At 46.4% G+C, this 15,095-nt stretch overlaps 1 protein-coding gene across 2 annotated transcripts in view; it reads right to left on the reverse strand.

Moving 5' to 3' along the window:
- Window positions 1-15,095, reverse strand: part of LOC126542059 (3'-5' RNA helicase YTHDC2-like) — a 77,855-nt gene that overhangs the window by 39,633 nt on the left and 23,127 nt on the right. For both annotated transcript variants that reach the window (XR_011892781.1, XM_050189036.3), the window contains exons 15-17: window positions 9,619-9,699; window positions 7,259-7,465; window positions 4,983-5,087 (exon numbers count right to left, since the gene is read on the reverse strand). Coding sequence is in view for 1 of the 2 variants with exons in the window: in XM_050189036.3 (XP_050044993.2) it covers window positions 4,983-5,087; window positions 7,259-7,465; window positions 9,619-9,699 (393 nt within the window). In the remaining variant the exon portion in view is untranslated. The remainder of the gene's footprint in view (window positions 1-4,982; window positions 5,088-7,258; window positions 7,466-9,618; window positions 9,700-15,095) is intronic.

Here is a 15,095-nt window from a genome sequence, read left to right on the forward strand (position 1 = left end):
AGCTTGGATTTCGCATCAATTCTGAAGGCGTTGGACCGAGTTATGTGCCATATTCCGATGTTCCTTCGTTGTGACAACGTTTGTACGCATTCCCTTCAAATTCGCTCACAGGAAGCCTCGTCTGCCGCCTTGTGCGTCGGTTAGCTGATCACACTATTTTCATCGGAGAAACACATGAATACAGAGGTAAGGGTAAACAAACATCCCCAGAAGGATGTAAAGCCGTTTTCCTTGCGTTTTCTTAAGCACCGAAAGAGCAAAAACCAAAAGAACGTCAAAAATTTTAATCTGCAGTAGCTATATATGCTAGCCGCTGTCTGCTGGGCGGCAGACAAGGAGAAAGCAGACGACGATACGGAGACGACAAGGAGAGCGGCGGCACGTGTGCAGTGCCTACTAATGACATGTGTTGCTGAGATCAAAAAATAATTTCTCGATTCAAACAAAATTTACTCGAATGAAACTTTCCATATCACAAGTTAAGAGGCCGGTGCGTATATTGACCTATCTGACATATTTTTATCTGGAGGGCCTTCATGCCTAAATGTGGCCTGAATCTCACCAAAAAGTCATTTTTTTCCAACTTCGGAGGTATTTTTCTAAAAAAATATATTTCTTAATAATTGGGAATTATTTTTAACATACAATATAGCAAAATTCGAAAAGTCAGAAAAATTATTGCAGCTGAAAAGTCAACGCAGTTTATGCAAGAAATGTCTGAAAACGCAACTTCTTTTGCTTTTTTACTGAGCCAAATAAATTCGGAAAATTCTAAAATTGATTCAATTATAACGTAATATGAAAGAAGGATGCCACTACAATGTTCTAAAATAAAGTTTATTATTGTGCCTACTTTCAGGCTTGAATAAAAAAAATTTGCTCCAACCAACTTTTGCTTCTTCCCGGAAATTTGAAAGAGCGATCACGTGATCACAAATTTTTTTTCCACGAAAATACTTTGGCGAAACCTTATTCACACAAAAGTCATCTAGCCCAAATTTTTTCAGGAATATCAGCGATGGTCACTTTTGGGGTCGGGACGTTTGGCATGGAATGACCCAAAAGCGCAAGAGCACAGCTACGTAATTTTTTTCGATTTCGCAGGCATTTATAGCTCGAAAAAAAAAAAAAAAAAATCACCCAAGACTACAACACTCCCTAAGGTGAAACTTGAGTGCAGCTCTATACATGTTCTCAAATCTGTCTCGTGCAGCACGTTGCAAATTGAGCGAAGTGCGGTGCAACTGCCTCGCTAATCTATAGATCGTAAGAGCCAGTGCGTGGGTGACACGTAGGCGTGATTCACAACAGCCACTGCTGCCAGACCTCCCAGATGACGCGCGCTACTCTGGTGGCATCTCGTAGCCATTGTCACCGCACTATGCTTTTCTTCTCACCACAGAGGAAAGAAAGCATAGGAGAGGCCCCGGCTAGCCCGAATCAGTTGAAGAGAGCGTGTAAGTCACGTGGTGTTTTTTGTAAAGAAGCACTGGGACTGGTACGCCAAACATCAACGTTGCTATAGCAACCGCACGTGCTTCTGAAGCTCTCGCTGCTGCTTTCGGCCTCTGAAAAGTGAGATAAGATTTTACAGCTTTTGTCTTTCTCGTTGTGTGTTCTGTTCACGAGACAAGCTGAGTTTGAAGTGTGGTGTCTAAGCTTGAAAGTTGCGTTCTGGGCCTGTGAAGTGAGCGTCAGCTAGCAACAGTGACGCTCAAGTAATCACGGCGCAGGTCTTCGCCGTCTTCTTCAATATGCCACAAAAAAACACAGGAGCGCGTCTGCTTTGCTAAAACTGTTACAGAAGTTTCGTAGGCTTTGTCCTGATGCGCATCAACAGCACACACTTCTGCCAGCTCGTAGCAACGCAAGTTCAAAGCTCGCATCTATCTGCTCCGGCAAGCTGATTGGAGGAGCAAAAGGAAATGGCACAGCAACATAGCTGCACTTCTGGCTTCAAAAACATTACGTCAGGGCCTCTCCTACAGCCAACTCCTGATAATTCGAAGTCGCTTAATTGGTATTGTTGGTTAATTGAAAGTGAAGTGGGGGTCCCGTCGGTTCTGCATGCAATCCAACAGAAAAAAATGCTCAGTAATTGGAAGCTAGAAGTCTAAAATATCGTTTAATTAGAAGTTATTTTCAATCGAATGCCTGGAGGCTATCGGAATGTTTGATAAATTTGCTATTTTTAAAGTGCAAAACAGTTTTGTGTGCTGAAGAGGCATCGTCAGCATCGCAGCTGACCACAGCGCCACAGCTTATGAAGCATCAAAGTTAAGCACCAGGGTCGTTGGCATTGCAGCTGACTACAGCGCCGCAGATCATGAAGTGGCAAGATGAGCCTTGTGCTACAGTGTACGTGTGCAAACAGCATGCTCCGGGCCTCTCCGATTGTTTCCTAGAGTGGGTTCGGTAGTTTCGCGTGTAACGAAGTTCCATGAGCATTTCAGGTGCAGTCCCGACAATGGCAACTCCCGGACCTTATCAGGCACTTGACTTGGCGATGTAAGTCAAAATTTTGAAAGAAGTTGAGGAAGAAGGCACTGCCAAGCAAGATATTGCACGGAAGTACGGCATCAAGCCGAACACTCTTTCAAACTTCAAGAACAAGCACTTGATACTCGAAGCATTTGAAAATGATCAATTCAAAATGGCTCGCAAGAGAATGCGCACCGGCGCCCACCCGGAGTTAGAACAAGCACTGCTCATTTGGATTAGGGAGGCACGAATGAACCATCTCCCACTCAGCGGCAATATCGTTGCAGCGAAAGCCTTATCGCTCGCTAAAATGCTAGGAATTGAGAACTTCGCTTCTTCCTATGGATGGCTGACACGCTTTAAGCAACATCATGAAGTGGTGTTTAAAAGCGTGAGTGCAAAAAGGGCATCCGTCAACAAGAAAACATGTGCGATGTGGAGAGAAGACAAGCTTCACAAGTACTTGAGCGAGTATCAGCCGGAAGACATATTCAATGCCGATGAGACAGCACATTTTTACAGAATGATACCCGAGAAGACCTTGACCTTCAAGGACGATGACTGTGCCGGAGGGAAACGCGGTAAAGAGAGAGTGTCTGTTCTGATTGTCATGAACATGACTGGCACTGAAGGATGTCGCCTGCTGGTAATCAGTAAGGCCGCTAAGCCTAGGTGTTTTAAAGGTGTCACAACGCTGCTCGTAGACTATTCATTTAACAGGAATGCTTGGATGATGGCGGACATATTTAAAGACTGGCTAATTAAACTGTATCACAAGTTCGTGTCGTCGAACCGCAAGGTAATGTTCCTTGTGGACCAGTGCAGTGCCCACATGAATGTGTCGCCCCTGACTGCCACCTGCGTCACTTACTTGCCAGTCAACACAACATTGGTTTTACAGCCCATGAACCAGGGGATCAAAAAAAATGTAAAGGTATTGTACAGGAAGAATGGAAAACTCAACTTAGTACGAGGTGAGCCTCCTCGGAGCCATCCACATGCTGGGGCGAGCGTGGGGTCACGTTAAAGATGAAACCATTGCAAACTGCTTCAGGGCCTGTGGTTTCATTGCAAGTGCCGCAGGAGATGATTAGTCTTTTCCAGCGGGGGAAGCACACAAGTGAGCTCTTGACAGCAATAGTCTTCAAGCAGCTCTCAGCGACATCTCTTTCGAAGAATATGTTGCCGTTGACAGCACAGTTGCAACGTGCGGTGCGCTGATGGACACTGAAATCATCGAGATCGTTCGGCCCAACAAGGATAATAACGGAGGTGACGTGGACGACGATGTTGCAAGTCAGCTACAACCACGGGCTTATGATGTAGCTGCAGGCCTTGCTCTCGTGCTGCTATTTTTCGCTGCAGAGAGCAACGCCGAGGAAGCACTCGGGCACATCTACAGCCTGCAGAAGCAGACGGCAATATCCGATCTTTCTCCTAAAGTCTGCTTTGAAATAAATCTGTCCTTTTTTGTTTGTTGTGGTTAATTAGAAGTTCGTTTATTTCGAAATTTTTTGCGGTCCCCGTGAACTTTGTATTAACGGGAGTCGACTGTATTTTGTTTCTTTCCTCCACGCATCTCACGTTTTTGCCATGCCCTCCCCCACTTTCCACCTCATGGTTCAGCTGCACCCTCCTCTTCACTTTCCTCCTCACGTCTTTCATTATCCGCTACACTCGCGTTCAATTTCAGGTTTCGCTGTGCTTGTTTCCTCGGTTATGTCGCCGCTGCCACCAACGCTTGCCGCAGCAACAGGCGCCTAAGAACTGCACTCTAAAATGCTTCGTTCTGATACCCTGACAACAGCTCATGGAGGTAGCTACGGCAGCTAGGCTCGAACCACATGTGAAGTGGCCATTTTGAAATGCCGATGGCGATATCATAATGCAGATTTAGGGTCATACTTGATTCTAACGCGGATGCAATTTTTGGACCCATTTTATTGGGAAAAAAGTGCGGGTTAAATTCAAGTAAGTATGGTAATGATCAGGACCTACCCCAACGACTTAGTACATTCGTACAATATCGTCAAAAACTTATTATCGGACTCTGTGGTGTACAACAAGCATAGGGATCCTCAATGGAGACAAGCTCTTGCTGAATAAAGATGACACCAACCCATCGCTTCATTCTGTGTGCACCTAATCAAAACAAGTCAGCTTACTGGATTATGGTCCAATGAAGTTCTTCAGCGCAGCTATTATGATCTGTGCTGCCTTATCTTTTACACAGTTATCAGTGCAGGTACCATAAATATATAAGCTCTTGCCAGCACAGCTAAGTCAAAAGTGACTTGTGCAGCACCATGTTGAAGATGAGATGCCACCTTGAAGAGGGTAACAGCTGCCCTAAAAAGCTTTTCTAATGCAACGCAGTCTTCATTTTTTCTGTCAATTGAAAAGTTCATATCAGTGTAGCTAACACTCTGTCAACGTTCAATGCAAACTGCCAAATCAGAAGCGGTCTGTTGAGCACTCTGTTGAGAACAGAGAAGGCTCACCTTCAGTAGGGTGACAGCCGTCCTAGTGACTAAGAATGCAGGAGGATCTGGAGCTCGGGCCAGAAAGTCAGCTATGGGGACGTTAGGTGGCACAAGAAGCTTTGCCTGCAACATAAAAGCAAAACGTGAGTTCGAGGCAAGACAAGAATAGTGAAAATGTTCAATATATGTCATGCTGATCTGCAATGCACTATATCACATGGCATCCACACATTATTATTGCCATTGCCAGCACTAGCCGTAGCTCTGCCCAAGTTGTCACAGTAGCTGCATAATTTTGCATCTAATGCTACACTGCAGTTTCACTAGTATAACAGTCATCAGTCATCAGGGAACTAAGAGTATTCGACGAAACCTTATGAACTGATGGCATACTACAGTATAATCTCACCGATGCACTCCCAGTTCGCAGTCTTAAGTACACAAATAATGCAATACAACTTGGCTCATCCATTTTCCAGAATGGTCTGCAAATGTTTTATTTCTTTCGCACATTTTTGCTAACTCAAACCTAAGCGGGTTTCCGCAGTACTAAGAAACTATTGACTGTGCTTCACTCATTTGATGTCACTGCTGCCACTGGGTACGCACGTGTAGAAAACTATTTTTAAATGCTGACCATCTTATCATTTGCCACAATATCGAACACTTTTGAATAGTTAAAATGTATATTCTAGTGCACTCAAACGATTCACCAGCCTCAGTCCAATTTTTACCAGAACTAATTTTGATCAAGACCTGCGCAGTTGTAGAAGACACCAGCACATCACACAAGTATGTTTTTGTGGTTGTCGCCATAATGAACTTGCCGAGTCATTTCACCCAATCAGAAAACTAGCTTCAGATGACAGGCACTAGCAAAACTGAAAGCAGAGAGAAATGTGTCAGTCAAAAAAGGAGCAGTCCAAGTGCTCTCAATGTAAAAGATGTAAATGCGCGTTTTTGCACCCAAATGATCTCCTTATGACCCATTAGTCAGTCAAAGGGTCCATAGCTGCCACAGCCAGTGACAAACTAAGAATACAGTGATAGATAAACCGCTATCAAGTGGCAACCTAAGAACGCAGTAGCAAATAAATCATTGTCCACCTTCAAAAGAGAACAGTTTAATGTGTCATGCTCGATGACATGCCACACGTTCGTCCCGAACTTGTCCTTTATTTCCCCATGGCAACCATCCACACCACATGACTACACTCCCGAGTCCCCCCGTTCGCTCCTCTCCTCCCGCACACTCACTCACTCCCGCCGCTGTCTTCCCCGCACTCATGCCACCTCTTCTCCGCTCAGTCAACTACTGTTGATGCCGCGCTTGGCCTCCGAGAACCGTGGCTCCTCATCGCAGGTCTTGGGCTCACTTGCCCCAGCCCTTGCGCATCACAAACGATAAGAAAGGCCAAGAGGTCAGCCTTAAGTGCACATTCCTCATACCAGCAACTCTGTGCTGGGAGAAGAGGAAAAGAGAGAGGAACTAGGCGAGCTAAAATGACGACAAAGAGAGGGAAGAGTAAAACAGGTAACGGGCATGTATACTCGTAGCCTTGAGTCCAGGCTCGTGGGGAGGGGGGGGGGGGGGAGGGTGTTCTATTCAGCACAACTGCACATGTGGCAGCTGCACGCAGTCACGCAGCCGTATTTCGAGCGCAGTCTGCGTTGGGGGCAAAGTCTAGGTGCATCGGCAGCTTGTAGCTTTGTGTGTGCTGTATGTTCTCGGCACTCACTTTTCGTTGAAGTGATAGAGAGCACAAATGTCACTTCACTCGCTGCTGCTGCAACGTTTCCTCCTGCCAGCATTTTGACAGAGAGGTAATTAGGTGGCAGAGGTAATTAGCGCCATGCATCAAGCTTGCGAGAAAGCAAATCCGCTTCCCTTCTGCACACTTCGCAACTGTGCTCCCCTTGCCCTCCCTCTCAACTCCCTTCTAACTCCCTCACCTTCGATGGTCTCCGCGTGCGCGCCTGTGCGCCGGCCTGGTGCCAGCTTAGCCTGCTCCCTGAAGTTTCATTTTTTGCCGTTATTGGGAAACGATCGTTGGCCAGTGTGGGCAGTTTCGTGGTCCTTGCTCGCTGTGTGCTTGCGTGCCACGATATTCCATGACTCGCACCGTCTGTGCATCATGCTATGGTGCACGAGTACTTCAAGAACAAGTCCTCCTTTTAATTCGAACAAATTTTCTGGCCCCTTCACGTTAGAATTATCAAGATTCGACTGTACTATAGAAGTCTGAGAGTCGGTGCCACAAACAGCATGCTGTAGGCGTCAGTGTTCGCCTCACCTGGAGGCACAGTTCCTGAAGTGGCAGGCGAAGCAGCTCAGGCTGCTGGAAAGAAGCCAGGCTGCAGAAGCGCTGCCGACTCATCAGGTGGAAGCAGACGCCATTGGGGTGGGTGCGGCCCGCCCGGCCTCGACGCTGCATGGCACTCGCCTGGCTCACCCAGACAGACTTGAGCAGGCTAGTGCCTGTCAGGCTGTCAAATGACTTCTGCACATACAGACAGCCACACACATACATGAGAGGAGTTTAAAGTCCTGGAAGTGCATTGTGAGCTATGAGGGATGCCACAGTAAAGGAAAGGAAAATAGACCAATTTTGATGACAGGTTAAGTATGCACCTAAGTCAAAGCACATGAGCATTCTTGCATTTCACTCACATTGTAATGTGGCTGCTGTGGCTAGGAATTCAACCTGAGAGCTTGTGCTAGGCAGTGGAATTACATAGCCACTGAGCCAATGTGGATGACCAGCCGCATCAACCGCTCGTGTCTATATATGCAACCTTCTTCCAAACACAAGGAAATTTATGTACTACTGAAACTATGTGGGTAAAAAGTGCATTGATAAATATGAAGATGATGGTGCCAAAATTTTAACTAATACTTAAACAAACCTGAACCAAGGAAAAAAAAGAAGACTTAGACACTACTGCTACAAGAACATATACATCAAGATCCTCAAAATCACATCCATTAGGGTATTTTAGCGTTCGCATTCGTTGCAACCACGAAACACTATAATTTAAAGGGAGAAGTAGGTTCCATAAAAAAACATGTTTGTTGTTCAAGATATGGTGATCAAAACTTGTACATATATGTAATGTGATATGCTTACTTTGAATATGCAGTCCATTTTTGTTTATTGCCTCTGGTCTTAAACTTACGTGAACTTCATTTAAATAATTGTTTGCAAAGATTTGCAGAATATCAGTTCTTGCAATTTTGTTAAACATGGTATCAATGGCTTCTGTATGATTCACAGAATGCCTTAAAAGGACACTAAAGGCAAATATAAAATCAAGCTAAAGTGGTAGATTAGTGCTCGAGAATCTCTAAGGTGTCAATATTATCGCGAAAAGAGCCCTAATAATCGAGAAATTAAGGTAAACGCAGGACATGATTAGCGACTCCCTCAGGACATTCAAGCACTTGCCCAATGACGAAAGCACTCCTCAAATTCTGGCCCTAGTACTCAACCATTCGTTGCAAAAAAACATCCTTGTATTGTGTCATCATCTGAAATAAAACGCTACTCGTCCAGTTCTATTTCATTTTTTAGAAAAGATGAACTCATTGAAATTACCGTTGACAACGATGCGGGCGGTCGAAAGGTTTTGTTTTCGCTCGAGTCCGCGCCGCCCAGGCTTTCGCGTTTCACTAATTTCGTTATCGCGTAGTGCTGCGCTGGTTCTGCTGGTTCGTGATACTCGCACAAACTGCAAGTAGCAGAGAATTCAACTTCCATGTGATGCCATGGGATGCCCGAATGGTCTATGCTACTTGACCTAAAAGCAGCTGCAGCGGCAAATCCACCACTCTGTCTTGGATCGGTAGCACCGTCTGTCGGGCGGTGTTTTACTTACCAATGTCAGCAGAGTGTCATGATGGCGTATGCGAGGTCACCACTCCCCCAGTTGGGTGGCGGGAGATTTCAATTTGGAAAAAGGTATTCGGACCCTTGAGATGCAATTTCCTCATAAACTAAGTCTTTTCTTGGCGCGAAACAAGTGTTGCGAGGTTTCTGGAATGGTATTTAAACAGTTCACGTCGACTTAGTATTTGCCTTTAGTGTCCCTTTAAGACCAACCTCATCACTCTGCCTTGCCTAGAATAATAGTTGCGAGACTTCAAAATTAAGCACCTGAAAAACACTCTTTTGAGTTTCTGCTTCAAAACCTTGCGACTCCTGTTCTAGGAAAGGTCGAGTGATAAGGTTGGTCTCACGACATTTCTTGAACCATACAGAAGCCATTGATACCATATTTAGGAAAATCAAAGGAAAAGGTATTTTGAAAATCAATGCAGAAAATAATTAAATGAAGCTTGCATAACATTAGAAGCCAGAGAGAGAAACAAAAATGGACCTCCTATTTGAAATAAGCACATAACTTTACATATATGTATGTGTTTTCAGCACCATACCTTGAAGAATTAAGATTTTAAAAGATTTTGGTCTAACACCCACATCTGTCCTTAAGAATTCTTGGGAGGATAACAGCCACCCAGCAAAGCACTGACAAATTCTTAATATCCCAGAATGGCAACCAGATGGCACATTCCCCATCTGCTGTTTTCTGCTAATTCTAAAAGCAATGTTTGTATTTGCAGGAAAGCAAGAGTGATACACAATGCCACACCTACCTCTTTAACTTTGCCGGAGTCAATGACAAAAGTGACATCGCTGATGGTGATGCTTGTCTCAGCAATATTGGTTGACAGAACCTGCAAAATGAACATCATTAGGGACATAAAAGATTTTTCGAAATTTTACAAAACAGCAAGTCGGGAAAAAAAAAAAAACATGTCGAGCTTTATCCATGCACTATTTTGGTAAGGAAAATAATACAGAACTGGTTAGCTTCTGATAGTGTTATCATCTGCTGCCTGTCTCAAGAAATAATACACAGTTATAATCACACAACTGGTGTTTTACATGTAAAACATATACAGTCGAACTCACTCATAACAATATTCAAGTGCCACGAAAATTCCATTGTTATAACTGATAATTGTTATAACCGGGTTGCATGAAAAAAACAAAATCAAAGTGGGGGATGGCATAGCTGTACCGAGAAAACTCTAATGGCGGGGAGGCCAGTTCTCCTCCCCACCACCTTCCTCCATTAGGCTTCTGAACGTGTTGACTCGTTTAACTGTTTAACTCTGCTTCCTGCATGCTCCGATCGCATGTTGTTAACAAGCCGCGGCTGTCGGCGTTCAAGAATGGCACTGCTATAACAACTGCAAAGTGGAGTCACGGGCAGCAAGTGACATAGGAGCTCCGCCGAGGTATCGCATTGGTGGCCCCAAAGGCGCCTTTTAAAAAATGCAGGAAGGTTGCCGTGGCAGCATCTCAGCTTGAGAAAACCAGGAGAAATGATGGACTGAGATCGCCACCAGCATCTCGCCGCTGTTCTGATTGGCCGTTCACCCCGTGACACCCTGCGGTCACGGCTTGCACGATTATGGTGAAAGGGCCGACGGCCTCGTCAAAATGGTTCTCGACACGGATTAATTATGACCATAGAGGGAATACCTCGTTCACGAGAGGTTTCAGCAATCAGCAATGATACGGCTGTCACCTGTCAGCAGCACAAACTGGCGTGTCCAAGCCAGAGACGCGGTCAGTTCAATTATCTGGCCATCACCTCTCAGAGTACTATTGGCATCGGCGAAAAAGGGCAATCTTCCTCTGGATTGGTTGGGCCTGATGTCAGTGGCCTCCTGACACCGGATTGGGGGAAGTGACTAAACAATGATCAAGCAAGGCATAAAAGGAGCTACAGACGGTGGGAATGATTGGCGACTACTAATTCATCATCAACTTTTGTTATTTCTTTGCATTTTCTTGTACCCATGTAAATATATACGTGTTTGGCTAACGTCCTGAATATGGGAGCCAGCCTCATGTTCACTCACCCCTTCAAGAGGAAAGAGGATCCCACGTCTTCGAACCACCCAGTTGCAAGACCACGTACTTCCCACTGGCTTGCACAAGAAAAGCGCATGTCCATCAGCCTTGCTTGCTTTACACGAAGCTTGCCAACATTCTTCTCCAAGGCATCCCACGTAGTGAAGCGGAAGGTCCCTCACGAGGTCCTCCACAGAGGTCTACAGGACCTCCCACGGGGACAATGTTGTGGCAGCCTGCCCTACCATGTCAGGGCTGCCGTTGTGGCCGTCACTGTCGCTATTCGATGCAAGCATATTAGAGGCCCTTCATTAAAAACACTTCGTTAGAAGTGCTTCGTTTCCAAATCTACAGCAGTGTGTTTTCTTTTCACCAGCAATGTCGTGCATTGCTGATGATCAGTGGGCAGATCAACCACCTTCCGTATTGGCAGCAAGTGAAACTAGGATGAGAAACAATATGGCCAGGAACGACTTCGATGCAACGAACAACAAGCGTGAGCGACTTAATCAATTAGCAGAATTGAGCAGAATGTGGGCCATAAAATAAAGAACCAACTGTGAGGGCCGACCGAGCAATCTGGGAGCAGTGTTGCCAGCGTTGTCAGTGGAATTTGCACGGTCCATTCGTGTTTCGGAAGGATGGAAGGGTGGTGGGAGAGATGCGCGCGAGGCTGGCGTGCATGTCTCATGGGAAGTAGCGTGCGGCGGCAATCGGGGTACCGGGCGATCGTCCAGCGGCTCGCATTTTACTTTTCACTTTTTCTTTTAAAGGATTTCGCATTCCATTACCTTTCGCCACGGACACTCAGCAGCCAGACTTCATCGTTATAACCGAGAATGCGGCACGGTGACATTGTAGTAAGCATGTTATTTCCCCATAGAAAACATACAGAAGTGGACGGTGCAGCAGCTTTTCATTGTTATAACCGATGTACTGTTTAAACCAGTATCGTTTTAAGTAAGTTTGACTGTATACTGACACTTCCTTTAACCTTTGTTTTTTGTTACCACTATGCTAATGTCACAGATACATTTCTTTAGTTCTTCTCAAATGAGAACAAAGATATATAGCTAGCTACAAGCTAAGTGTGTATCCTAGATAAAAGCATCAAGTTATAGTTTGCATCCTTCCAATCATGTTTCTTGAGAACGGACAAAACTGCTGTAAAAGCTGTCGACGTGTTTGGCAAATCACATGATCACACTGCGACACGGGACTACACAAATTACCAGCTTTTGAGCAAGGTTGTGCCAGCCTCCCGTAAGTGTCAGTGAGTCTGAGTGGCTCCAGGGAAATATTCATGTGCTTCACGTGTTTCACAGAAAGTATTTAAAGCTCAGCAGAACTTGTTCTTGGGAAAGTTGGAAGGATCGGCGTATATGCTCATCAGATAAGCTAAATGGCTATAGTTCAGCAGGAACAACTGTAGAACCAAAACTATGCTTCTTGCATTAGTAAGAAAACCAACATCGTTTGTAATGTGGCACTACTGATCAACACTGCGTAGTGCTAAATCCTCAAGATGCATTGATTCCCACGGCAATCTCACTACGTCATGCTTTCTATGAAAATTCCTAAAAGAAGCTGTGCAATAATCTTGTGGCAAGAGATATTGTTAGGAATGGCCATACGGGGTGACAACGTGCCAGCTTTCAGCCCGCTGCATGTGTTCCAATTCGGCCGGACGGGGCGCACTTCAGTGAACTACGAATGGCCGGCAGCCACGTGGCGCGCGGTCAGCTCAGGAATGTGGTACTCGGCCGCGCCACCCGGGACAAAGCAGAGTTCTACGAAGCCCTCTGACGTCGGCTGCGGCCCTTTTCACCTGTGTGTATGTGTGGCACGTGTATGTGAGTCATCATCCTCCTCCAACAGCCCTCGCCCTCCTCCAAAAGGGCGGGTCATCTACGGTGACGTCGAACGATGACTGGAAGAATGTTTCCGTCCACTGGGAATCCGTCCACTGGGAATCCGTCCACTGGGACTCAAGGGGGGACCAAGGGCTTATAAGCAGCGATTGCCGGCTGCTAGAGTGTGCTCGTTGTCGTGCTCGTCGTCGGGAGCTGAGTGCTCGTTGTCATGCTAGAAATGTACTAGTGAGCTGTGTGCTCGTAAGCTGTTTGCTGTAGGTTAGTCTTGCGGGCTCCATATGAGAGTCACGCTAGACTGCCAATGTATCTTGCTTAATATGTAAATACTGCTAATAAATCCTGCTCGCCTAGCCTTGTCGTCCCAAGGTTCTCCCAACGACTACGACCGCTCCAACCTAATATCTGGTTGGCAGCGGTGAGATCGGCCTACGGCTCCTAGATCGGCCTACGGCTCCTGGATCGGCCTACGGCTCCTAGATCGGCCTACAGCTCCTGGATCGGCATACGGCTCCTACATCGGCCTACGGCTCGTAAATCGACCTACGACTCAGAGACAGCAACGGCAGCTGACGGACGTTGGCACATGGTGACCGACGGGTATCCCGATCAAGTTGGAGGCGACTTGGGATTGACCACCTCTTGCAACTGACTGGGTACGGCGGAGAAGGACTGGTGATATGGTGCTACATCAGTGGGTAAGCGTTTGGTTTTGGCTCTAAGATTTACCAGGCTTCAATTTCTCTGTGTTTTTGATTTGATTCGTTGGGGATCTTTTACTTTTATTTTGATTTGCGTGGGTATCGCAACAAGTATTGTGTGACAGCAGAGCCAAAGCTTAAAGTAGCGACCATGGTCCTAATGTGTTTGACGAGAGCTGACCTGTTGTGGTTGTGTGAGGAGATAGAGGTAAACGTAGAGGAGGACTTGAAGGAATCTGAGATTCGTAAAACCATTCTAGAAAGTAACAATGATTTGAAATTCTAAGCAAAAAACGGGAACAGGAAGCAATTAGGCATGAACAGGAAGAATTTAAGCAAGAACAGGAAAAAGCTAGGCAGGAACTGAAAATAATTTCTCAGGAAGAAGGCCTAACAGAAGTAACGAGGCAGCATATTGATGCATTGAACGAAGACATTCTAGGTTTAGAGAAGGCAATCGAACTAAGTCAACAGCGGCTGGAGAAATCTGTAGGCTGGACGCAGCGAAAGTGGCAGGAAGTAGACAGCAGATTTCAGTCGAAAGCCGAGAGAAGTAGCAGTACCTGCGAGACTAGCAGCACGTTCACAGGTGAACTCGAAGTGCTAGCAGCTAACAATGCCTTAGTGGCAACAGAGGCCGTTAAAGGCCAGAGTGAGAGCAACGAGGTGCTGTGCCAACAGATGACTGTAGAGACAGCTAGGCCAGCTGCTAACAAATTGGCACAGTTACCGCGCATGTGCGTCGCATCTCATGGTAGCGAGATCGTTAGCGAGGTACAGAATACTGCGGACTTGAAAGACGCGAGTACCCATGTCGAGTCAGATCTGCGTGCCGAAGTGAGGTGCCAGCTGGACGATGCAGTTGAGAGTAGTTCTCGAGATGGCGAGCTCCGTAGCTCACGAGAGAACAAATGCATTGTTCAGGGATCGGTGCGGCTCTCCGCCAGTCTAGGTAGCCTAGAGATGGATGATTTAATTAGGAATCATTCGGACTGTGCGCGTGAGACAGCGATCGAGACCGACGGGCTGTGTGTCGATGCACAGCGTGAGCTGGGTAATGCAGTAGAGGGCAGTTCGCAAGAGTGCGAGTTGCATAACTCGAGTAAAGCAGCCTGCTGCATTGTGCCAGAGTCGGTTGAGGTGTCCGCCAGTCGAGGCAAAGATAGAGTCGATTTAAATGATAATCACTCAGACTGTGCGGGTAAGAGGCCGATCCGGGCCGATGAGATGTGTAACGGCCAGCACGAGGTGCCAGAAGGCGACATGAAAGAGAATGCAAAGAGAAAGCGCCGCCGAAAGAAGCGCCCTAAAGATAGGAATGCGGTGACTAATGTAGCGCTGCCAAAGACGGCGAGAAACCCAAAATGGCAGGGCGCGAGGAAAAGAAAGGTGCGGTCGTCACTGACGATGTTGACGCATCAAACACGTTTGAGCAACCGGTCAAAGGGGGACTGCGAAGCATGTTCTGCACGGACGCGGACAAAGGGCACGGGGCAGTTAAATTCCTCGTCGTTCCGTCGTTCTCTTCGAAGCTCAGCATGCAGTACGAAGAAGCGCAAGGTGGCAAGACGAGACCAGGTGGGGAGTAGCGACGCAGTCAATCGAGGTCATGATAAAAGCGGGGCGCCAGGACGC

This window comes from Dermacentor andersoni, chromosome 2 (assembly GCF_023375885.2).
Source record: "Dermacentor andersoni chromosome 2, qqDerAnde1_hic_scaffold, whole genome shotgun sequence".
Lineage (NCBI taxonomy): Eukaryota > Metazoa > Arthropoda > Arachnida > Ixodida > Ixodidae > Dermacentor > Dermacentor andersoni.